The 26710-nt window shown below is 41.3% G+C and overlaps 1 protein-coding gene across 8 annotated transcripts in view; it reads right to left on the bottom strand.

Annotated features, from left to right (window-relative positions):
* The window catches only part of NEXN (nexilin F-actin binding protein), a 153250-nt gene that overhangs the window by 41738 nt on the left and 84802 nt on the right, over positions 1-26710 (bottom strand). For 5 of the 8 annotated variants that reach the window (XM_033915854.1, XM_033915849.1, XM_033915855.1 and 2 more), the window contains 2 exons: positions 19842-19910; positions 6090-6287 (listed from right to left, as the gene is read on the bottom strand). In XM_033915854.1, the coding sequence (XP_033771745.1) occupies positions 6090-6287; positions 19842-19910 (267 nt within the window). The remainder of the gene's footprint in view (positions 1-6089; positions 6288-19841; positions 19911-26710) is intronic. The other 3 variants (XM_033915857.1, XM_033915852.1, XM_033915853.1) reach the window with 1 other exon arrangement.

The following is a 26710-nucleotide window of genomic DNA, read 5'->3' on the forward strand; positions in this document are numbered from 1 at the left end:
AGGAAACAGATACCAGATCTGAGGGGAGGAAAGAGAGATGCTAAAAAAAACATGGGGGGAGGAAGATAAATAAAAGGGAAGGAGACAAAGATGCCAGACCATGAGGGGAACAAAGAGAAGAAGAGGGATGCCAGACCAATTGGGGGGAGGAAGCGATGGAAAGGGAGGCAGACAGTTTCTGGAAGGGGCATAGAAAGAGCAGATGTCATATGGAAAAGGCAAAGAGAGGGCAGACAGTGGATGGGAGAAAGAGAATGAGGAAAGCATAAACCAAAGACAACAAAGATAGAAAAATGTATGCTTATAAACAGAACATGGAAATAAGGTGATCCTTTTATTTGAATAATTTTATAACATTTTTTACTAACTTTCAGAGACCAAATCCCCCTTCCTCAGGTTAGACAGCATACTGTAACAGCAGTATACTTCACTGACCTGAGGAAAGAGGTTTTGACCTCTTAAATCCTAATTGAAAAATGTGTAAGTCCAATAAAATGGTATTCTTATTTTCCATTTTTTCTTTTATTTGTATTTGTTAATTTGTAAAGTGATGAATTGTTATATCTTTTTTCAAATTTACATCTGCTGTCTTTATATTTTGTACAATATTAGGGGATATACATCATTGTTTCTGTGATGTTGCATTGTATACATAGTCTGGCTTCTTGGTGGTTTAGTTTAACTTTTGTCTACATATTTCTATTTTTAGTTTGTGATTACTTATTCCATACTGGGCGAGGGTGTTTCTGTGTATATGAAAGACATGGTTTTCTGTTAGCACTTACTGTGCAGGATCGATCTGTATTAATCTAGTTTTTTTAGTTTTACATTGATGTTCTAGTGCTCTCTGCTCTCTCTTGTTGTGCAACTTGTGAATTATTATAAACAAAATCATGTTTTTCATATAGAGAAGGAGGGTTGTTAAAAAATAATCAGCCCCGGGTGTCATATATGCTGGGTAAGCCTCTGTAATTAGGTTTTTAAAATGTTACTCTCAGTTACATCCAACTTGTTAGCATCATATGGTGTAGCTTGGCATTGTTCATATATCATAGGTGCCATCTTGTTAACATACACAAAACAACAGTTCTTTAGCATTGGACCATTATCTTATATATCACTTTTCTCACACCGAGGGTCCTCAGAACGCCACACTAAATCATTTGAATAATGTGGTAGCACTCCTCACTGGAACCCATTTATATCGGCGTGTATTATTTTTAACTTTTTTTCTCTTTTTTCTTTCTATCTTTTTCTTTGTTTTAAAGTGACAGTGCTTATAGTTTAAATAATTTAAAGTGAAACTTAGCTTCAGAACATTATTGCACCAATCCCCTCGTTAAACACGCTAAACACTTTGTACATTTGAGAATATGTAAGTCTGTGATTTCCAAACGAATTGCTAAATGATGATATTTAATTTATTGCAAGTTTACAAAAAGAAACCCGTTCTGTGCTCTCTGGGGAGGACAGGATATAAAACAAATTAAAGAAAGAAAGAAATGTTACTGCTACTACTACTATTCATCACTTATATAGCGCTGAAAGACTTACACAGCACTGTACATTTTGGCATTTAATAGACTGTCCCTGCTCGGAAGAGCTTAAAATCTAAGTGGGACAGACAGATATAACATATAGGGTTGGGGATGCAGAACCCAAGGAGAGAGGAGTTAGAAGTTGAAGGCAGTCTCAAAGAGGTGGGCTTTTAACTGGGCCTCGAATACTGCCAAAGACGGAGCCCACCATAGGGATTTGAGCAGCTGGTTCCAAGCATAAGGCACAGCAAGGTAGAAGGGACGGAGCCTGGAGTTGGCAGAGGAAAAGAAGGGCACAGAGAGGAGGGACTTACCAGCTGAACAGAGCTCGCAGGGGGTGGGGGGGAAACATAGGGGGAGATAAGTGAAGAGAGATAGTGAGTGCATTTGTAATGTAGCATGATATAATTCATTTTGTTGGAATTAAAGTTTAAATTTATTGCCTGAGCCAAGAAATGATTGAATTTTGAATTCCTAACTTGGCTTCTGAGAGACTGAGCCATCTGCTTTCAGACAGTGTTAAATACACCTGTTCAGGGAATATCAAAGAAATGGCCAGGTGCAGCTCACGATCAAAGCAACAGTGTGAAATACCCCTCAGTCTGCAAGTACAATACTCAGTGCTGGGACACTATCTTAAGCTACTCAGACAAAATTTAATTAGATTACATCATGCCACTGGAAACAGAGGGAGAAGTTGAAATTGAAATACTGCTCTGTGATTGGATGCAATGCCAGCCCTAGGGAGGAGACATAGCCCCTGAGTTCCTGCCTTGTGACTGGACAATTGCTCCTCCTGGGACCAAATTTCAATCCACCAACATGTATAAAACCAGAAGATTCACACATGCTCGCCCTCTTTCTCTTGGGGATCATCGTGGGACATGCACCACATCTTTTTGCACCATATCTTCTACAGGCCATGGACCCCCCAAGTTAATACCACGTGTTCCTGAAAAGCTCTCTTTCCCTCAGACCAGCGCTGGAACCATGTCTCTCTCTCTCTCTTCGGCCCATCACTGAAACATGCCTACCTTAGGGTTACCAGATTTTTCTGAAGGAAAATCTGGACCCATGGCCATGCTCCCAGGCCCGCCCAGTTCTGCCCCAGGCGGAACGCCTGTTGTACCCCGTTCTGTCCCCAGCCCCACCAACAGACTGCATCCGTAAATGCATGGACGTGATGCAATGACATCACGTGCACACGTGCGTGATGTCACCACATTGCATGCGCAGATGCCTCTTCCCGACACGATTTTGACAGGAAGATTTTCAAAACCCGGACAAAGTCCCGGGTTTTGAAAAGCCACCCATACCCCAGACATGTCCTGGGAAATCCGGATGTCTGGTAACCCTAGCCTACCTCTACCGTGCGGTCTCCTCTGCAACAAAAGGACTTTTCAACCGGCAAGGCCTACATCATTGTGAGTAACTTTTGAACCCAACTAAATTAATCATTCTGCTTTAGCAATATTTTGTCTTGTGGCACATTTTCCCTTGTTCAAAGATCCTATCTGTAACCTGCTCTACCTGCCTGATTTTAGAATTAATTCTGCTCTATAAGAAATACATTATCAGTTGGATTGTAAATGTTCTGAGTTCTGGTTCTTTAATATACTGTATATTATACATATACAGAGCTAAGTTTTAACAGGCAGAGCTATATTTCCTTGAACTAAAAAAATTCTTTATAAAATATATTTCTCTAACGGCCTCTTTTACAAAGGCGCGCTAACAGCCCCGAAGCCCATAGAGATTTAAAAGGCTTCGGTGCTGTTGTTGCGCGGCAGGCGCTAGCGTGGCTTTGTAAAACAGGCCTTAAGTCAGTGATATATTTTATTGGTGGAGAATTAGTCTTTTTTTTTTATTAATTCTTTATTCATTTTCAAAAATACATTAAGTGTTAAATATATTCATTCATATTAACAATAAATACATCACTTACAAACAATCATTGATATATTTCATAAATTCTTATCCCTTCCCCTTTCCCATCCCTCCCTCCCATATATTCCATTATCATATAAAACATATAATAATAAACTTCTCCCCCTCCCTATACCTTAAGTTGATAAATATAAGGGAAACAAATTCAAATTAATCTTTACAATACTTTGTCAATGGTTTCCACACATCCTGAAACTTCTTAAAATATCCCCGTTGTAATGCTATAAACCTTTCCATTTTATAGATATGGCATAAAGAGTTCCACCAGAAGTTGTAATTTAATCTCCTCCAATCCTTCCAATTATATGTAATTTGCTGAATGGCAACACCAGTCATAAGTAGTAATTTATTGTTATTCGCAGAAATCTGACTTTTTGCTCTCATTTCCATACCAAATATCACAGTATCATAGAATAATGCCACTGGGTTATCTAATAAATTATTAATTTGGTCCCAAATTAGTCTTATAAATCGAATCATAAAAATAATAAATCCATAATAGTAAGTCAGTATGAGGAATTTGAATTGTATTCAGAAACGGATAGGAAGCCAGTGAAGTGACTTTAGGAGAGGGTTGACGCAAGTATAGTGGCTCTCAAGGAATATAAAAGATATTTGCCATACATGTAGAAATTGATCCCTGAAATAGCCAAAACTTTAGTGAAACAGTAACCATTGTCAGGCAGAAGGAATATAACAGATTTGGATTCATTCTGAGATTATCAAAATTAGTCTTGATTTAAACCAGTGATTTTCAACCCAGTCTTCAGGAATCACTGACCAGTCAGGTTTTCAAAGACATCCACAATGAATATGCATGAGATAGATTGCATGCATTGCCTTCTTGGAATGCAAATCTCTCATGCTTATTCATTGTGGATATCCTGAAAACTCAACTGGTCATGTGATCCCTAGGCTGAAAGCCACTGGTTTAAATCCATTGGTTGAAAGGAATCACTTTGATTTCAATAGAAAAGATTTTTTTTTTTCACTGCATTTTTAGACAATTAAGATATAGCCATGGAGATTTTTTTTTCTCCTATGTGTATTCATATAATTGTTTGACTTTATGGGAAGGATTTACATGTTTTCTTTATAAAACTATCCAGGGATTACACACAGTGATAGATGACATGTACTTTTATATTACCTGCGTGTTGTAGTGCTGCCCAATTCATAATTCAAATTGATTCACTGATTCAGTTTGGCTGAATCGATTTGAATTGATTTATTTAGGGAAAAAAATCAGACTCGCTGATTAAGGCTTTCCCTCTGCCTGAGTGGGGTGCTGGGGTGCTCCTGGGGTCAGTGTCATACTCCAAGAACTCCTTTCTTTTCCAGCAACCTTCACATCTGGCCCTCTCCCTTGCACCTGTACCCGCACCCCCTTCCCCTTTCCGGTGGCCCTCTTCTAGGACTTGGCAGCAGCAACAATTAAGACAGGCAGCTGGCATCAGGGCTTTCCCTCTGTGTGTCCTGGCTGCTTTGTTTCAACTTCCTGTTTCCACATAGGTGGGACTCGCAGAGGGAAAATCGTAACGCCGGTAGCCTGTCTTAATTGCTGCCACTGCTGAGTCATCAAAGAGGGCCATGGAAAAGGGGGTGCAGGTGCAAGGGTGAGGGCCAGATGCAGTACTTGTGGGGAAGGGGAAGAAAAAGAGAGGAAGGAAAGATGTCATACTGGCCTGGGAGAGGGCAGGTAAAAAATAATGGCTAGAAGGTGGGGTAAGAGAAGAGAGGGTGAAGCAGATGGAAGGAAGAATGTGAGATGCAGAACTCCCTGGGAAACGGCAGGGGAGGGGGGAGAGAGAGGAGGGAAAGATGAATACTGGGATTGGGGGGGAAGAGGGCAGATGGAAAGATGCTGGTACAGGATGTGGACACAGGGCAGAGAGGCAGCTATATTAGGCACCACTAGGCACCCTAATTGCGGCTGCATAAAAACACCTAAGTTCAGGCCCTTATTCTATAATTACGTGTGTAACTTAAAGTAATGCCCTGACCTGCCCATTTATGTGCCTCCTTTTTTGACTCATATGTAAAATTTAGGCGTAGATTCTGCACCTAAATTTATGTGTATAATTTGTAATTGATTGAATTAGCACCAGTAATTACTCATTATTCCAATTATTGGTGCTAATTTGCTTGTCATTGAAATAAATTGCATGCACAATTGTTAGCGCTTTTTATAGAATTTATTGTTTATTGCAAGCTTCTATACCACTTCTAATGACTGGGGAGTCAATTCTGAGCGGTTTGCATGAGCTTCAGTAATGGTGTTACAATACAGGAGCTAAATATGTGTATCTTACCTATTTATCCCATCTACATATACTATAATTATTGTTTCTGTATTGTCATAAACTCGTTTTTCTATGTATTATTTGTGAGTTCACCCTTTCGTGTCCTGCTGTTTCCTCCATGTTGCTATTCTCCCTAAATGGGAGCATATGGAGAATATCAGAATGCATGTTTATGTAATTTTATCTTTTACTTTGCAAGATTTCAATAAAATCAAAAGCCAAAGTTAAAGGGTTTGATAAATCCTTCAAACAGAAGGACTAATTATAGCTGCATAACGCAATTCAGATTTCTTAAACATACCTCACCCATTTCTTTTCTGAGTTGTTCATATTCTTGCTTTTCCAGTTCCAATTTTTGTTTTCGTTCTTCCTCTGTGCGTCTCTTCTCCATTTCCTTTTTGTGTTTAAGTAGTTCTTCAAAATTAATTTCCAGTTTACCTGGTGTGAGAGATTCTTGAGAAACTGTTTTGTGCATTTCCTGAGATTCATCATCTAGCACCTGTTCATTTAAAAAAAATTGAAAGTATTGATTTCCAGCATTAAATTTAATTGCCTTTATTAAAACTATAGAATGTGTCCATGTATCTAAATGTCCAGTTACTGGCTTGTTTCAGATTATCATTCAAAATCTTAAGTTTTTAAAGAAGTTAAGCAGAACACTGAAAGGTAATAAATATGGAGTCAGTTTTCAAGAAAAATTGTATTGTCTTCAAATTCAGGTGAATTTTCACACAAATTTAGGGTCCCTTTTACCAAAGCGCAGTAAACAAAAGTGGCCTTCCTGCGCCTTCACACGGGTCATTCCCAAAAGCTAAGACTATTTTTACTGCAGGGATTAAATGGCTGATTTTCTGTATTTTTCAATCACAGTCATATGCTGATGTTTCACATTAGTGCAAGAGCCTCTATCACGACCTATTTTGTAGTTGTTAGGGTCTCAAACTCTAAACCTGCACCAATTGGTTAACAGGTGGCGATTTAGGGCTAAATGCACTAAAGGCTCTGATCATCTTACAATCGTTGATAAACTGGTTTAGCGACTGATAGAATTTTCTGACCAAATGCACAAAACAGTTCACTACTTGGGTTTCCATGCAATTTTACATTCTCTGATTCTGGCATGCAAATTAGGTCATTAATATTAAAACCAGCCATCCAATCGATGGCCTAACATTGCATGCCAAAATCAGATCAGTACTTCCGACCCCAAAAATGATAGGCCTAGACCTGTTCGTAACTGAGCTAATCAGGGCCTTAGGCTCCTCCCTCTATATCCCAGGATGCACTGGGAAGGGGAAGGCCTGCAATTTTGGAGTGGTGAGCCTGTAAGCAACAGGTACTGGGCATCCTTCCTGCCATCTACTTGGTGAACAGATGCAGGGGAGGTTCGGGTGGTGTGTGTGGGAAGCATCCGGTGGCAGGAGGGAGTGGGCATCCCTCCTGCTTATTTTTTTTAGGAAGGGGAAGGGTTGGTTCGGAGAGTCCTGGTGGGGGGGGCTCAGTTCAGCAGGAGCCGATTTTGGCTGGTGGGTAGGGGTGCATCTGGTGGCAGGAGGCTGCCAATTTAGGCTGGCACAGGGGGAGTTACAGTGGCAGGAGGGAGTGGGCATCCCTCCTGCTTCTATTATGGTTCTGGGGGGCTGAGTAGGAGGCTGCTTTGGGGCTGCCCCTGCCACTCAGCTGTTCAGACTTCCCCAAACCGGCTCTGCGCATGTGTTAAAGCGACTGATCAGATTATGGAAACCCGCTGCACAAATCATTTGCATGCAAACTTGTTGGAACATCGATCACTGTTCCTGAATCAGCCAAAAACTCAGCCCACAGCGACCATGTTTTGTGCATCTAGCCTATAGCTGGGTTAACTGATTAGCCCAGAAAGGGGCTGATTCTGAAAGCAGCGCCTAACATGGCAGGTGCCTAGAAAAGTAGTGCCTGCCACATGTCAATCAGGAACAGGCTCCACTTACAGAATCACAGCTAGCAAGAACCCTAGGCACTAGACATGTATGCCAGGGTTTTACAGGCCTACTTTTCCGGCATCTAGGGCCCTTGTAGGATCATGACCAGCGACATCTAAGGACACGAAAGTCCAGCGCCACCACTAAACATGTCCACTTCCAGGCTTTGGCATTACTAGGCACTATGGACTCAGGCACCAGTCTCGGAGGGTGCCTAGCAGCGCCTAATTTTTTAAAATTAGTTTTTAATGGGGTGATCAATTATCGCATCACTTAAAACCAATTAAGGCACTTAAGTTAGGCGCCGCAGACACAATCTAGGTGCCTGCCAGTGCTTAACTTTTGGCAGCTTTTTTTTGAGAATCTGGCCTACTATGCCGATTCTCCACTCCTAGACATGCCCCTGTGTCAAAAAAATAATGAGAGAGAAACCTGTTGGATGGATGCTGACACTGGTTTGCCAACTCTGTGATTTTCTCTTCTAAATCTTTTTTCCTCAAACAAAATACCTGTTTTTAGATGCCTCGTGCAAAGAGGAAGGGTTTAGTGAAGGCCGCGATGTCTCTGCTAAAATGTTTTCAGCCCAACTAACAAAGTTGGGGCAGCCCCCTTCAAGGGCTATACACTTAGTCCAGGGATTTATGTGATTTTCACTTTTTTTCACTCCGTCAGAAAAATATGAAACGAGAAAAGTGGACAATCGCTGGACTAAGGGGTCCTTTTACTAAGGTGTGCTAGCGGTTTTAGCGCATGCTAAAATGCCGCACGCGCTAAATGCTAACGCCTCATAGAGCTTGCGTTAGTATTTTTCATTTAGCGTGTGGTTGGCGCGCGCCAAAAACACTAGTGCACCTTAGTAAAAGGGGCCCTAAGTGTATAGCCCTTGATGGGGACTGCCCTAGCGTTGCTGGTTGGGCTGAGAACTTTTCAGCAGCCCCTCGTAATATACTGTATAGCAAAAAATGACTATCACTGAGATACTAATTCTAGTATCCAGACAATATGACGCACGACCTATTCCTGCTGGAGCATTGGTCAAAGACTTGGCAACTAAGTTTCAATGCCAAAAAATACAAGGTCATGCATCTTGGCGGCAAAAATCCATGCAGGACTTACACCCTAAATGGTGAGATCCTAGCAAGGACTGTAGCAGAACGTGACTTGGGGGTGATCATTAGCGAAGACATGAAGACTGCCAATCAAGTGGAGAAAGCTTCATCCAGGGCTAGACAAATCATGGGCTGTATCCGTAGAAGTTTCATCAGCTGTAAGCCCGAGGTCATAATGCCGTTGTACAGATCCATGTTGAGACCCCATCTGGAATACTGTGTACAATTCTGGAGGCCGCATTATCAAAAAGATGTGCGTAGAGTTGAATCGGTTCAGCGAATGGCCACCAGGATGGTCTCAGGTCTCAAGGATCTCCCGTATGAGGAATGACTGGGTAAGTTACAGCTGTACTCACTCGAGGAACGCAGAGAGAGAGGAGACATGATCGAGACGTTCAACTATGTCACAGGCCATATCGAGGTGGAAGAAGATCTCTTTTTTTTTAAAGGACCCTCGGCAACAAGAGGGCATCCGTTGAAAATTAGAGGTGGGAAATTTCATGGCGACACCAGAAAATATTTCTTCACCGAAAGGGTGGTTGATCGCTGGAATAATCTTCCACAACAGGTAATTGAGGCAAGCAGCGTGCCAGATTTTAAGAAAAGATGGGATTGGCATGTGGGATCTCTTCATGGAGGTAGTTAGGGGGTGGGCCATTAGTGTGGGCAGACTGGATGGGCCGTGGCCCTTTTCTGCCATCATGTTCTATGTTTCTATGTAACCTAAATTGTTCAGTACATAAAAACACATGTTTACACTGTGCCCAAAATAATCACAAATTCTACAAGAATAATGGAGCGATCCTAGTCTGCCTGTGGAAACTTCGTATATTTTTAATGAAGTTCTCCTTTGAAAATTTTGTGCCTGGTGAGGAGTCGTGGACAATGCTTACATAAGTGCCAATAAAGTTTGCAGGCACAAACTCCTTCCAGGCAGTACATAATGGGAATGAAACAAAACTGTTCCTATTTTGCTAGAATGGCTAGAGTAGGCATGATTTTCTTTTTTTAATCATGTTTCAGCATGAAAATGTCCATTTGCTTGTGAAAACCCTTCTGAAATTGTTTTCTGTGAATGTATCATTTAATTCTCATGCAGCATAAAATATTAGTTGGTGCAGATCTGGTACATGTTCACTTGTCTTAAAACAGTAGTTATTCTCTGCTCAAGTACATGGTTTAAGATCAAATGCAGAGCTTTACCAAGAAGGAAATTTCAACCTTGCGGAATTCTGTGCACAATATTTCAAATTTTCTAGTTTATTTGTAGTGCGTTGCATAGAATTTCCCCATCCTAAGACCTAAAATTCCTTCCTGCCTTTTCCTTTCTGAGGCTCCTGCTTTCTCAGTTCCCTCTCTCACTCCAACTTCAGTTCTGTCTCCCTCTAAATCCCACCCTTCTCTCCCTCACACCCTAATTCCCCTCCCAGGCCCAGCATCTCTGTCCTCCCTCTGCAATGGCTATGAATCTGTTCCTCCCTTTCTGTCTAGGTCACTCTTTCTCTCTCTACCACCTCCCTACCCCCACATGCAGGTCCAACACCCCATACTCCACTCTACTCACAGCAACTCTCTCACTCATACCCTGAATCCCCTCCCTACCCCCATGGTCTGGCATTTTTCTTTCCCTCTCTCCACTGGCCAATCATTTTTTCCTTCCTTCCTTTCTAGTATAGGTCACTCTCTCTTTCTCTCTCCCCTCCTGTCTCCCCCCCCAAACTTGCAGGTCTAGGATTCATGGCCCCTCATCTCCCCCCTACTTGTGGGTCCAGTATCAATGACCTCACCTCTCCCCACCATGGGTCTGCCCCCCCCCTTGCAGGTCTGGCCTCTCTCTCCTTACAACCTCCCTACTTGCAAGTCTGGCCTCTCTCATTCTCTCCGACAGATTCTACTGTGCCCCCCCCCTCCCATGGATCTAGCATCTCACCTACCCACAGTCACTTCTAAAGCAGCAGCATTGGATGGCCAACAGAGGTAGCGCTGTGAACAGACTGCTTGCAACTGGCCCTACCAGGGCCTTTCCTCTGCTATGTCGCCTGTCTACAAGAAGTGATGTCACAGACAGATGTTATGGCAAAGGAAGGGTCTGGCAGGACCAGCTGCAAGCAGCCTGTTCACAGTGCTGTTTCTGTGAACCAACTGCTGCTGCTGCTTTAGGAGGGCCAGGGGAGATGTTGAATCCACAGGGTGGGGTAGATCAGTCGGAGAGAGTGAGAGGCCTGACCTGTGCAGGGAAGAGGGTTGTTAGGTTAGGAGCAGAAAGGAGAGCAGAAGGCCTCTGATCAGCAGTAGTGCAGGACATGACCTGGGCTGCAGGAGTCTTGGAAAGTCTGTGCTAAATTCTGCACAGCGTGTGCAGAATTCTGTGCAAATTCTGTACTGCACAATTGCATAGCATTCTGCCAGGAACTAAACTACTTATATTTAAACTACTGTTCTTAATTTGCTGTATAGTCCCTATATTTACACTGCTGCACAGTCTTGTATGTCCAAGTATTTAAATCTACTGTATAATCTTGTATGTCCAATTCACTCCATTGTGAATGTTTACTTGTAAACCGTTCTGAGCTACTGGGAGGACGGGATAAAAATCTAAATAGATAAATAAATAAAAAGTAGTTTATAATTTTATTGATTACTTATTTAACATTGTGCAATAAAAAAAAATACTTTTTTTACAGAAATGGTGATAGATGCGTGGAACAGTCTCCCAGAAGAGGTGGTGGAGACAGAGACTGCAAGAAAGCCTGGGATAGGCACGTGGGATCTCTTAGAGAGAGGAAGAGATAATGGTTACTGCAGATGGGCAGACTGGACGGTCTTTATCTGCCATCATGTTTCTAAAGCTGTGGCCTGAAGTTTTGCCATGATGTGATGGTGTCTTAATTATGCAGTACTCTATTTTTTGTGATGATGCGAAGAGGTAGTGTGAGTGCCAAGCAGGGCAGATAAATCATTTACATAGGGTACAAAAAGTAGGGATTTTCACAAATTATAAAGAAATTTTATTAGGGGCACTAAGAACATCAACCACAAAAGAGGAGACCTCCACTCCACTATTGATTGCCTCATTAAAAACTTGATTGATCTGACCACCATGTATCTGAAAAAGTGAGGAGATGCTGGAAGAATACCCGTCAGTCAAACCAATTGTCACCACTTATTAAGACTCCCCCAATGAAGTTGATTTGTAATGGGGTGCTCTGTCACCTAATCCCTATTGCCCCAGGTACATTAGATAGCGTATGAGCCCACTGGGACAGATAGGGGAAAATGCTTGAGTACCTGAATGTAAACCACTTAGACTATAAGTGATTATATAAATACAAAAACCAAATAAATAAATGTATATTTCTGGCACTGTTAAACCTCTGTCTGATCTTTATCCACCAAAAAGCGCATAATTCTTTTCAACCTCAGCTGTAATATTTTAGCAAGGATCTTCACAGCATTAATCAAAAAAGACTGGCCTTTAGGAGGGACATTCTGTGGAGTTTTACCCTCTTTGCGGATGAGGATAATAGTGGTCCCGGTCAGAATACCCTATTCCTACTAGGATTCAATTTTTTGTCTCCAGATTCACCTTATCAACTGGATGTATTTATGGTTATATCTAGTCATTTTACTGTTATGAATCCAATAAGAACATAAGAATAGCCCCATTGGTCAGACCAATGGTCCACCAAGCCCAGTAGCCCATTCCCACGGTGGCCAATCCAGGTCACCAGCACCTGGCCAAAACCCAAGGAGTAGCAATATTCCATTATCTCAGAGTAAGCAAGATTCCAGAACCCCAAATAATAGCAACATTCCATGCAGAATCCCCAAAGAGTAGCAAGATTCCATGCTACCAATCCAGGGCAAGCAGTGGCTTCCCATTTAAAAAATTTAAATTGAATCAGATTGGGCACACTGGATGGACCATTCGGGTCTTTATCTGCCATCATCTACTATGTTACTATGTCTTTTTCAATAACAGACTATGGACTTTTCCTCCAGGAAATTGTCCAAACCCTTCTTAAAACCAGCTACGCAATGCACTCTTATCATAAACTCTGGCAATGCGTTCCAGAGCTTAACTATTCTCTGAGTGAAAAAATATTTCCTCCTATTGGTTTTAAAAGTATTTCCCTGTCTTTGTAATTTTTGATGGAGTGAAAAATCAACCCGCTTGTACATAAATTGTAACTGGAGTGGACTGCACTCTGCAGATAGCATGTGGTCATTTACCATGTGTAGTCACCACAGATTTGCTTACATAGAAGTGGCAAGAACGTCCATTCTACCTGCAATTGCACTTACTGGGGACTTTTTACTAAAACCATGGCAAAAGTGGTCTAAATGTGACCTTTACATGGGTCTTTACTGCATGCTAAAATCACGTGTTGCACTAGGATGTTGGCCGATTTTTCTATTTCTGGAATTAATGGCCATGCACTAATTGTGCAATTAGCGTGTGGCCATTAAAAATATTCAGCATGAACCCTTATCGCCACCCATTTTGTAGGCGGTAAGGGCCTATGTACTAACCCTATGCTAATCAGCATGTGACAGTGCCCCACACATCGAGTACTGCTGTCACACCCATTCTCCACCCCCAGAAACACCACCTTCCACAAAAATGCAAATTCTTTAGCACGCGGTGTGCATGTGCAAATTGCCAAACTTATGGCAGGACTTCTTAGTACATCTCTAGCTCGCAGTAAGTTTAGTAAAAAGAGAGCACTGTGAGGTACAGAACTTTTCTGGACCAAATAAACTAAGAAGTATATTCAAAAAAATATTAAATAAATAATGTCTAAACTAAGTTAGCATACAGGATTATAATAACTCAATCTGCATAATAATCAAAAATAAATCAAGTGCTGAATGCCTTATTTCCTGCAATTGAGTCAGAAGGAAAACAGCAAGAGACCATCATAGCACTATTACAGTGGTCTCAAACTCCAACCCTTTGCAGGGCCACATTTTGGATTTGTAGGTACTTGAAGGGCATCAGAAAAAATAGTTAATGTCTTATTAAAGAAATGACAATTTTGCTTGAGGTAAAAAAACTCTTTATAGTTTATAAATCTTTCCTTTTGGCTAAGTCTTAATAATAATATTGTAATTTATTGCTAAAGAGATATATGATGAAGAAACTGTTTTATTTTACTTTGGTGATTATGATAAACATAGCGAGGGCCTCAAAATAGGACCTGGCAGGCCGCATGTGGCCCCAGGGCCGCGAGTTTGAGACCACTGCACTATTACTATCCAACATTAAACATATGTAACTCTATGTACCTATAATTAGTTATTAAAGTATACAACTGGACAGCACTTATCTGTTATTCCTAATGTTGATGAGGCCCCAACTTATAACATAAAGCTGCTTGGCAGGATAACAACTTTATGACTGCTTGTGAACAATCCGGAGCCATGACCCCGCCCTCAAGCCCATCCAGTTCCACCCAAATCTGCCCTGTTCTGCCTAAGCCACACCCCGTTCTGCCTCAGCCCCACCCCCTCAACCTCTTCTCATGGTTTGAGCCGTGTTGGGAGGTCATCTGCACATGCACAGATGTCATGCGATAATGTGACATGCATGCGTGTGAGATCACTGCGTTACATCCACGCATGTGCAGGTGCCCTTCTGACATGGTCCAGAGCTGGAAGGTTTTCATAACCCAGACAAAGTGCTAACCTACAGCAGCACTGTCTTCCTTCCTTCCTCAAGTCAGAGGAATGCTGGGAATGCGCCTACAGCACACAGGCTTTGCACGTACATCATAGTAATTTGGGCATTCACCACGTGGTAAGTGCAAAACTTTATCACTTTTAATAAAATGGCCCGTAGGTGAACTTTTGATGGATGCTAATATGAGGAAATTAAAAGTTAATCTTTTCCACCCTATTTTCCTATTGTGGCTAATTTTATTAATGCTTTGGAATTGGCATCTTGTTTTTTTTGTACTTGCATACAACGATTCTTTTAAAAAATGTGTTTTGTATTAGAGTAGGTAGCAGCACAAAGGTGCCCCCTTGCATTGTACCCTGCTTAGAGATTATTATTTTATTATGCTTGTAATCAGATTGAATGAATAAAACACATAGATACTAGCAGTTAATGACACTTGACATGCGAATGAGCCAAGGCAGTAAACAGCATGCAAACTCTGCTTACAGATTTTATTGCAAAATCGTTACTCGACCACCTAGTGTATAGTTCAATTTCTTCCAATGTGTGTTTACAAAAATTACATAGCTGCTGCAAACTTTACATCCTGTTACTTCAGGGTCTTTTGCGTATAGACATAGAAAGGCTGACATATGCACATTAAAAGCACAGTTAGCATGTGAACACTTAGCATATGTATGCTTTCTTTATGCATGTACATATATTTACAAATTGAAATGCACTTTAGTATATTAACATCTCATGTGCTTGCAATCAATTCTGCATGAACAGGACTGATTTGAGGGGGCGTCATATTGACAAAAGGCCAGTGAGCCTTTACCCTCTTGTCTTGGTTGGAATAGTTCAGCACAGTGCTTCCAAAATTGTAATCCAATATGAGAGCCTTTTAACACTTAAAAAAACCAGGTGACCCCACTTCCTCCCACTCTCCCATACTTATCCACAGCATAAAGGCATCAGTCAGTTCTAAGCCTTGTGTTTTAGTATACTCTATATGAGTTTCTAGTCTACTATTAGAACATAAGAATAGCCTTACTGGGTCAGACCAATGGTCCATCAAGCCCAGTAGCCCGTTCTCACAGTGGCCAATCCAAGTCACTGGTACCTGGCCAAAACCCAAAGAGTAGCAACATTCCATGCTACCGATCCAGAGCAAACAGTGGCTTCTACCATGTCTTTCTTAATAACAGACTATGGACTTTTCCTCCAGGAAATTGTCCAAACCTTTCTTAAAACCAGCTACACTATCTGCTCTTACCACAACCTCTAGCAACGCATTCCAGAAGCATAACTATTCTCTGAGTGAAAAAATATTTCCTCTTATTGGTTTTCAAAGTATTTCCCTGTAACTTCATTGAATGTCCCCTAGTCTTTGTAATTTTTGATGAAGTGAAAAATTGATCCACTTGTACCCGTTCTACTCCACTCAGGATTTTGTAGACTTCAATCATATCTCCCCTCAGCCGTGTCTTTTCAAAATGATTGGGTGTGCTAACCCAGTGAAAATTGCCCCCTTCATGCAATGAAGGAGTTTGTTCAATATTGACAGTGCTCAAGTTACCATAGAACTGCTCCTCTGCCTACTGAGAAGGAGTCAGAGCCTGTGAAGTTCACTGATTCTCAGGTCCCATGTTGTTTGCTCCTACTGGACATAGGTCACAGTGGCAATCTAGAAAGAGGACTTGCAGGTCAATATTTGTGATCCTCAACAACTGCGCTCAACTTCAAGAAGGGGAACTATGTTGCTATGAGGGAAATGGTGGGGAGGAAGCTCAGAAACATCTTTAGGATGGAGACTATGGAAAGCGCCTGGACCCTATTCAGGGACACCCTACAGGAAGCACAAAAAATGTACGTCCCCAGTTTCAGGAAAGGCTGCAAGAACAAGCGGTCAAAGGACCCGATTTGGATCTCAGCAGAAGTAAAGAGGGCAATAAACGACAAAAAAGTATCCTTCCGGAGATGGAAAAAGGATCCAACGGAGGAAAATCACCAGGCGCACAGGAAATGCCAAAAAGAATGCCACCGAGAGGTTAGAAAAGCAAAAGGGAAATACGAAGAGGGGCTGGCCAGGGAGGCGAAAAACTTCAAGGCATTCTTCAGTTACGTAAAGGGGAAACGACCAGCGAGAGAGGAGGTGGGGCCGCTGGACGATGGGGATAGGAGGGGAGTGATTAAAGAGGATAAAGAGGTAGCTGAGAGGCTGAACACGTTCTTCTCGTCGGTTTTCACGAGAGAAGACACATCTAATATACCGGACTCAGAGGAGCTCATGAGTGGGGAACAGGCTGAGAAATTGGAGCACATAGAGGTAAGTAAGGAGGATGTCCTCAAACAGATAGACAGGTTAAAATGCGGCAAATCACCGGGTCCGGACGGGATCCACCCGAGGGTTCTGAAGGAGCTAAGACAAGAAATAGCGGGCACAATCCAGCATGTTTGTAACCTATCCTTGAAAACTGGAGAGGTACCAGAGGACTGGAAATTGGCGAATGTCACACCTATCTTCAAAAAGGGATCGAGGGGTGACCCCGGGAACTACAGGCCGGTGAGCCTGACTTCAATTATAGGGAAGATGGTGGAAGCTATAATAAAGGACGGCATTTGCGAGCACATTGAGAGAAATGGCCTACTGAGAACAAGCCAGCACGGATTCTGTAAGGGAAGGTCATGCTTAACGAACCTTCTGTACTTCTTTGAGGGAATAAGCAGTCGGGTGGACAATGGGGAACCCATCGACATCATTTACCTCGATTTTCAAAAGGCTTTCGACAAGGTGCCACATGAAAGGCTGCTTAGGAAGCTGTGGAACCACGGGGTGGGAGGGGATGTGCACCGATGGATAGAGCACTGGTTGTCGGGTAGACTGCAGAGGGTCGGAGTAAAGGGCCAATATTCTGACTGGCGGGGAGTCACGAGCGGTGTGCCGCAGGGATCGGTGCTGGGGCCGTTACTCTTCAACATATTTATCAATGACCTGGAAAAGGAGGCAAAGTGCGAGGTTATAAAATTTGCAGACGATACCAAACTGTGCGGCAGAGTTAGCTCCAGGGAGGAGTGTGAGGACCTGCAAAGGGACCTAGACAAGCTGGAAGACTGGGCGAACAAATGGCAAATGCGCTTTAACGTGGAAAAATGCAAGGTTATGCATATAGGGAAAAAAAACTCGTTGTTCAACTACAAATTGGGGGGGGCATTGTTGGGAGAAAGCAGTCTTGAGAGAGACTTGGGAGTGCTGGTGGATGCATCACTGAAGCCATCTGCACAGTGCGCAGCGGCCTCAAAAAAAGCAAACAGGATGCTGGGCATCATAAAAAGGGGCATAACAACCAGGACGAGGGAAGTCATCTTGCCACTGTATCGAGCGATGGTGCGTCCGCATCTGGAATATTGCGTTCAATATTGGTCGCCGTACCTCAGGACATGGCGGTACTCGAGAGAGTCCAAAGGAGAGCAACGAAACTGGTAAGAGGGCTGGAACACTGCCCATATGCCGAGAGGTTGGATAGGCTGGGGCTCTTCTCTCTGGAAAAAAGGAGGCTCAGGGGTGATATGATAGAGACCTTCAAGATCATGAGGGGCATAGAGAGGGTGGATAGGGACAGATTCTTCAGGCTGAAGGGGACAACAGGTACGAGGGGGCATTCGGAGAAACTGAAGGGAGATAGGTTCAAAACGAATGCAAGGAAGTTTTTTTTCACCCAAAGGGTCGTGGACACTTGGAATGCGCTACCGGAGGACGTGATTGGGCAGAGTACGATACAAGGATTCAAACAGAGACTGGACGGATTCCTGAGGGATAAAGGGATCGTGGGATACTGAGAAAGCTAACCAGAAAATAAGTATAGAAACCCGACCAGGTCGTGCATGTGCAAGACCGGAGGGCTAGGACTTTGATGGGAAGATAGGACTCAATAGGAAACCAAGGTGGCATGGGGGCCCCTTCTGGTGATTTGGACAGGTCGTGACCTGTTTGGGCCGCCGCAGGAGCGGACTGCTGGGCAGGATGGACCTATGGTCTGACCCGGCGGAGGCACTGCTTATGTTCTTATGTTCTTATGTTCCCATCCATTGATCATAGGACCCCATTTGGGGTCCTAATCCACAGCTGGGAATCACTGGCCTAGCAAATATTTTGCAGATCTGTTCTTGTGAAAGGGTTACTCAATACAATACTTTAATAAATTATAGGGTTTATCAGATTTGTTCAAGAAAAAAGAGGACACATGGCCCTGCCCCATTCTGCCACAGCCCCATCATGTTCTATTCCATCCCTGCCCCCCACACAAACCTTGTCCCTTCTCCTTACCCAAGTCTGGGCTGCATCTGGAGGGCCTCCAAGCATGCGCAGATGCGACGCAATGACATCATACGCCCTCCAGATGCAGCCCTCAGCTCTGGTCCTTCCAAACTTCAGACAAACTGCTGGGTTTTGGAAAATCCATCCAGACACTCAAACAGTCCTCTAAAAAGAGGCTATGTCCAGGTTTTCCTGGATGTCTAGTAACCCTAATAAATTAGAAAACACGTTTTGGAACTACAAATCCACAATTTGGGAATCACTGGCCTAGCAAACCTTTTTTTAGGTCTGTTTAAAGTTTATACTTTTTGTGTGAAAGTGTTATTCAATACAATGATAAATTAGAAAACATGTTTTGGAATTACAAGTCAAATGGAATCTTATTGAAGGACTGCTAAATGTCAATTAAATCATGTTAAGCAGAGATTTTTTAATTCCAGGGCAGTGGTAAAGATAACTGAATCTGATGATTTAGTTCACAGAACTTTTTTTTTTTTTTTTAAATTTTTTTTAGCAAAGTGTTGAGGGATGCACAAATTTCTATAGGCAATCTGAAATTTTCCTCAGCTTGTCATAGTTTTCTGAAAAATCAACAAGATGGATAAATATACAGGTTTGTTGATTTTTGTAATACAGACTAGCAATACTAAGGGCTCTTTTTACGAAGCTGCGTTAGGGCATTAACGCGTGGAATAGCGCATGCTACATTGCCCCACGCGCTAGATGCATTAGTTCTAGCCGCGTAGCGTGCGGTAATATCCTGCGTACGCTAAAAACGTTAGCACACCTTAGTAAAAGGAGCCCTAGGTTCTTTCAGTACTTTTCACTCTGGTTCTTATGATCCAGCTATCCATTTCTCTGAGAAAACTGAATATGTTTCTGAAAAGAAAGTACATCTTGGTGACAAGTTATAGGAATGCATGTGAGATTCAAAAATAGTGCAAAGCAATAGGTTAACTAGAGACGAAAACTCAAAAAAATGGGTTAATCAAATATGCCTTACTTCTTGAGCTTCAAAACTCTCCATCTTTGAACTCTCCACATCCTGTTCAATGCTATCCTGGTCTGGACTCTTAAAAATAATTAGGACATGGGGAGATAACTTAATAACACAACAGCATTTTCAACACCATGCTAAATGGAGCACAGAATTGTGACTTTTTTGTAGTAAATTTAATTTGATATAGATGCCTTATATAGGTGCATATAGATGCACTGTACACTCAAGCCAGTCCTGAAGTACCCCTAACCAGTCTCATTAATAGGCTATTTACTTAAAAACTTAAGATACAGTTCCAATATATCATATTAACGTACACACAAAACCCATTAATCACAATAAACAATGTGTGAAATAGATAATATTAAATATTTAAAACTTATAAACTGTAACTTTCAACCAGAATTTAAACCCGAGTTTGCATTGCTTCTTCACAAGATCCTGGGCTATTTTATTTCACCTCTCTCTCAATTTACTTCATGAAAAAGTTTTAACAATTTTCCTTAAATCTAACGTTTGTTTCTAGTTATATATTAACAGGTAATGCATCCTACAAGTTTGGACCTGCTATTGAGAACACCTCATTCCGAATTCACAATCTGTGCCCCTAGCGTAATAAAGGGATACTCAGTTGCCCTTAATCTTTGAATCTCAATGGTTGTGTTCGTGGGTACAATGATAATAGTAAGTGATAGGGGCATTGACGATTTTAAAAAAAATTACATATCAGCATAACAATCTTGAATCTGATATGTCATCCAGTAGGCAGCCAAAGTGGAAAAAAGGACCTGGCACAATATACCCATGCTTTTTCTTCCCTGATAACCATGCACCCACATTCTGTTCCATCTGAATCACTTTCATTGAAGTTACAGTAATCAATTAGAGCTTGAACATGATATCTACAATAAACATGTGTGACCCATTTTCCAGTGGCTTAGCTACAGGTGGACCTAGGTGGAACCAGGCCCACCCAAGACAATTCAGCAATGGCTGCCTTTCTTCCTTCTATCCCACAACTGGATCTGGCATTTGCCTCCACTCACTGGCCCACAGCCTGACAACTCCCCCACTCTCTCTAAGCCTCCCCCCTTCCTGAACCTCATTACCTTTGCAGGCAGGAGCAGCAATGCATATTTGCTTCCTGCGTTGACCCCGCAGACTTCCCTCTGCTGAGTTCCACCCTTGCTGATGTAACTTCCTGGTTTTTTTCCTCTGCCGGATGCAGCAGGGGGAAGCCTGTGAAGTCAGCACAAGTAGCAGATGCACACCACCGCCTCCACCCAGGGACTGAGGTACACCAGGGGGTGTCAGTTGCTAGGCTGTGAGCAGGGGAGACTGATAATAATAATAATAATAACTTTATTCTTGTATACCGCCATACCCAGGGAGTTCTAGGCGGTTCACAGCAATTTATCAAATTATCAACATATCAGAGTTTACAGATAACAACAATAAAGAACAATTGACATAGAATGATGTCAAGTGTCAGATCCAAGGTCAGGAGAGATGCAGGATAAATTATGTGGTGGCGGAGGGAGGGGAGTAGTTTGGGAAGGCCCACCCAACATAACTCTGGACCCACTTAAAATAACAGGTCTAGCTATGCTATTGCCGTTGTCTCCATTAAATGTAAATATTTTTGCATGTGTACCATTGTATTTCCTTAAGTGAATTCAGGGATACTTGCTATAAGAACAAGGTCAGAAAAAGGTTTCTGTATAATCAAAAGAGCTGTCCCCCAAAGGTAATCTGTCTGCAGAGAGTGATCAAAGAAAATTTATATAAAGTGCTCAGAGATATGAAACTCTGAAAAACCTCCCTGTAGTAAGAGTTCACCTTCCAGTCATTGCAACTACATAAAATTTTTGATCACGCTCAAAGACTTGGTGTGGCTTAGAATGGTATTAAAATCTTTCATTAATTCAAAATGTAATATCTTCTCTCTCTTCATATATCAATCATGCAAATAGTCACTGCATTTTTGGTATATTGGCCGGGAATCGAACCCGGGCCTCCCGCATGGCAGGGAAGAATTCTACCACTGACTATTTGCATGATTGATATATGAAGAGAGAGAAGATATTACATTTTGAATTAATGAAAGATTTTAATACCATTTTAAGCCACATCAAGTCTTTGAGCGTGATCAAAAATTTTATGTAGTTGCAATGACTGGAAAGTGAACTCTTACTACAGGGAGGTTTTTCAGCCTTCCCTTCAGAGTTTCATATCTCTGAGCACTTTATATAAATTTTCTTTGTTCACTCTCTGCAGACAGATTACCTTTGGGGGACAGCTCTTTTGATTATACATGTGTACCATTGTAGGCATCCTGAAAACCTGATTGGCTCAGGGGTACTCTAGGACTGGCATTAGAAAGCATTATTCTAAAGTGATGGTCTTAGTTTAGCAAAATTCCTGAGACACGTAAATAGACAGTCATCTGTAAATATATGAAAAGGTGCTGAAAAGTTCTCAGCCCAATCAAGAAGAGAATGACGTGGATATGGTTCAATTAATGATCTGAAACAATGTCAAAACATAGAATTTTGTTTCTGCAAATTGGCACTTAACGAAATAAGATAACACTTTTCAGCTACAGTGTCAAAATAATACTCGGAATTTAGGAAGTTGGTTGGTTGGCCGAGAACTTTTCAGCACTCCTTCGCAGTAGTCTCTCAACATGAAAACCTTGTTTGAGCTGGTTAGGGGTGTAATCAATTCCATCCAACAGAGATTTGTTTCTTTGCTATGTTCTTGTGTACTAAAAGATTAAAAGCAGGATAAGAATTTCCATTATTTATTGCAACCAATGTACAAATACATTTATGAAGTGATCCCTTGGTATTGCAGAATGGCCTTCATAAATAATTTGTATAATCTTTTTTACTTCCAAGAAACAGCAAGATTAGTTGCAACTTTGGTGCTCAATATCATAACAGCCAAAATGCCATTCAAGCCAAAAAATGCAAAATGTAAAAAGCATCACTATATACAACGCGGAAGCACGAAGTTTGCATTAGCTGTAGCAATTGTACCAAAATGTTGTGTTTTCGCAATCCTCATCTAAAAGAAGATGGACTAATTAAGAAAGTTGATTTAAAGAATTATCAAAACATCACCTCTTTGAAAACCAGCCTTAAATGTGTTACAATATTATTCTTCTGTATGAAACCAGGAGTTCTCCAGCCATTGTTTTTGCCTCTAATTGCATGCTTCATCTTTTGCCAAAAATAAGTTTCTCCGAGAACAAGCAGGCAGTATATTCTCACATATAGGCGACGACATCCACACAGCTTGGCACTGACATGTACCAAAGTGTACTGTCACTTTCAAACTTTAGCAGTTCTTCATTTTCCACAGAGCAAAGAAGTTGTGTTTTTCGAACACTCCTGTGTACGGTAAATTTTTCTCTTCAAGTGCCTTCCCATACCGCTTTTTCCTCATTTTTTTCATTTTAATATATTTAATTTAATTTTCTTTTTGTTTTAGTGATGTTTCTTTTTTGGTGACCTTCAGGTGGCTTTCCACCTCTGTCAAGGCCAGGAATGTCAACTCCTCTTTGGGTATGTACGAACGAAGAGTTCTTGCAATAAAACTTATTCATAAAGCAAAAAAATATGATCATGTTACACCACTAATGATTAAATCACATTGGCTTCCTATTTCCCACTGTATTAACTTTAAGATACTATTTTTAGTATTCAAAGTACTAATCTTTAATGAACCACAATTTATGTCAAGAATGATTATTCCATACAATGCCCCGCGTTCTCTACGATCATCTTCTTTAAATTTACTAACAGTTCCCTCTTTGAAAATCGTTGGCACAAGAAGAAGTGATATGTTTTCTGTTATGGCTCCTAAATTGTGGAATTCACTGTCACATTATATCAGAAATGAAAAAGATCTTTCATCTTTTAAAAAATTATTGAAAACTTTTTTGTTTCAAGACGCTTTTGATGTTTAATATGCCTTATTTTGGACCCTTCATATTTTGTTATAGATACTATTCACATTAACCCCTTTCCCTCCCTCTCGTTTTTTTCCTTTTGTGTAATTTCCAATATAAAATGAATTTGTAACTTTTCCCCCCTTTCCCCTTCAATCATGTCTGTCTTTAATCTGTCTGTTAAAATGTTAGTCGATTTATTTAAATTGGTATGTTGTTTTTTAATATCCGACTGTATGTGAGACCACTAACTATGTGGCTTTTTTAATTGTTCATCGCTTAGAAAATTTGTATAAGCGATTCATCAAATGGTAATAAAACTTGAAACTTGTAACTCTTTAGCCGGCCCACTGATGTGGAATGCCTTGTCAGGAACGCTACATTTTTGCAGAAACCTCCTGCAATTTAGGAAGTTGTTATGTTTTTACAGGTAAATGGTTTATTAAATTGAAGAACAGTTTGAATGCAGTCATGCTGTGGCTATGCAGATAGAATATTGTAACTGTATTTTCCTCTATTTGATGTATATTTTTGCTATTTTATTATGTATGTAAATTTGTAAGCCGCTTTGGATAAAGGCAGATTAAAAATGTTTTAAATAAATAAAATTAAAAATGCTCAACTTCCCCCCCTACAATTGATCTCTTTAACTTAGCGTCGGCGGCCTTCTTATCAATGTCTCCAATGCCCAGTTGATTCAAGGCATGCTCTTCAAGTAACAGGACCATCTCAGGTTCAGACCCTCACATCTTGTGTGTGCAGTGTCTAGGTCCTGAGCATCGGGACATTTCTTGTAATCTCTGTATTCACATGCAAAAGAGGGCTATAAAGGCTTGCCAAATTCAGTTTCAGAAGCTGCTTGGGTCCATTTCTACTAAGTCTATAGATCCATTAGCAGCCCAGGCACCTCCTCCATTGACGTTGATGCCCACTCAGCCTCTGGCACTTTCCAGAAGGGACTCTGGCTCTTCTTCTACACATGGAGCCTCAGAGGACCTCTGGAAAAAGTCTAAGAAGCATCAACTCTCGCCTTCCAGACAAACTTCCTCATCCTCACTGTCTTCAACTCCTCAGAAGCGTTGATGGTCGGAATGCTTTCTCCCACTAGATGTCCTCCTCCTCCTTCTAAGTCCCTGACACCTTGACATCAACCTGAGCCAACTGTACCTTTGACTACATTGGTACTGGCACCTTCCCTGCAAGCACAAAAAACAAAAAAAGAACACTACAATCATGAAAGCACTTTATAAACTTGCTTGCGGAGCTCAGAACCGTAAGATGGCATAAAGAATCGCAGACAGACAACAGACGAATTGCAACTCAGAGGAAGTTGTCTATATGATCATTTGTCCCTGCCAATTGTTTTATATAAGTTATACCACAAGATCTATCAAGGTACAGGTTATTGAACACTTAAGTAAAATTCGTAGGGGAGATTTGAGAGCTCCCCTTTCTCAACATTGGCATACTCAGTCACATACTTTAGATGATCTTAAATTTCTGGTTTTGGAAGTATCACGTCTGAAGAGAGGGGGGAATATGGCAGCCTTTCTGTGGAAAAAAGAACAATCATGGATATATCATTGGGAAACAGTTGTTCCTACAGGGTTAAATCGGGAGGTAGAGTGGTGGGCGTTCCTGCATAAGTTAGTGACAGCTTTGCTATATGTTAAATTGGAATCGCAGCTGAGAGTGACGTCATGTGAATCGGACATTAGAGAAGTCAGGAGAGTTTGAAGGTATTCACCAGCAGCGCTGTAAGTTTGCTTTAAAAGTTACCATTTTTTTACACAGTAAAATTGATTTTTCCATTTTTTGTTTTTTGTTTTGTTAGAATGATGCTCTTCTCACTCAATGTTAACCAGTTCAAGCAGGTTCTCTGAAGAAGCCCTCTTGGCGAAACGCGTCAGACCTCCGCTTCGGCAAGACATCTTTACATTCAGGATTTGATTCATCCGTTTTGAGCTAAGTTGAAGTTTACATATTATTAAAGACTGATAACTCATGAACCATTATAAACTTTTGGAAACAAGTTTTGCAAAACATGAAATAACTTTATATATACTCAAGGATGGAGCAATGATAGACACATTGAATACACATTGCAGGGTTTATCCCTGTCTGATTCTTTATGCCATCGTACGGTTCTGAGCTCCGCGAGCAAGTTTATAAAGTGCTTTCATGATTGTAGTGTTCTTTTTTTGTTTTTTGTGCTAAGTGCTTATTTTTTGGACACTAGTCTTCACTATATTATTACCCAATAGCGGTTTAAGGGGACCTTCCCTGCAAGACCAGATTAAGGTCTTACTGCAACAAGAGTTTAGCAATCTTGCTTCAGTCTAGGGCACTGCTTCCCTCAATGCAGCACACCTTGGCCTCAGTCCAGCACATCCTTAATGTCAATCTTCATCATACATGAATCACCACCTCAACGTCGATCTACATCCAAGAGTTGAGTTTCAATGTTGAGATTCTCCATGAGATCAAATGGGTCTAGTTCTTCTTCTAGAACATCAGCTGTTTCCATTGCTATGCACAGACAAGCATGGCTCCGTATTTCCAATTTAAAGCTCGATATCCAAGACTGTCTATCGAAGATCCCATGTACAGTGATAAAGAAGCATACTGACTGTATGACATTATCTAAGACACAATCTGCTCCAACTACACAGCAATCCTCATAAATATTCAGCTCCTTATCGACAGCAACCTTACTACCCTTCCAAGTGTCGCTTTTCTCAACCTGCCTCCTCATCATGCCAGTATACTCATAGATGGCCTAATCAGCAGAGACAAACAATAAACATCTCAGCAGTCTTTTTGACTTTCTCATGGAGAGCATAGCCAAAGTCTCTTTCTCTTCCAACAGAGTTGCCAGATGGGTGGTTTGGATCCACCATATTTATCAAATCAGATA

This window comes from Geotrypetes seraphini, chromosome 12, assembly GCF_902459505.1.
Source record: "Geotrypetes seraphini chromosome 12, aGeoSer1.1, whole genome shotgun sequence".
Lineage (NCBI taxonomy): Eukaryota > Metazoa > Chordata > Amphibia > Gymnophiona > Dermophiidae > Geotrypetes > Geotrypetes seraphini.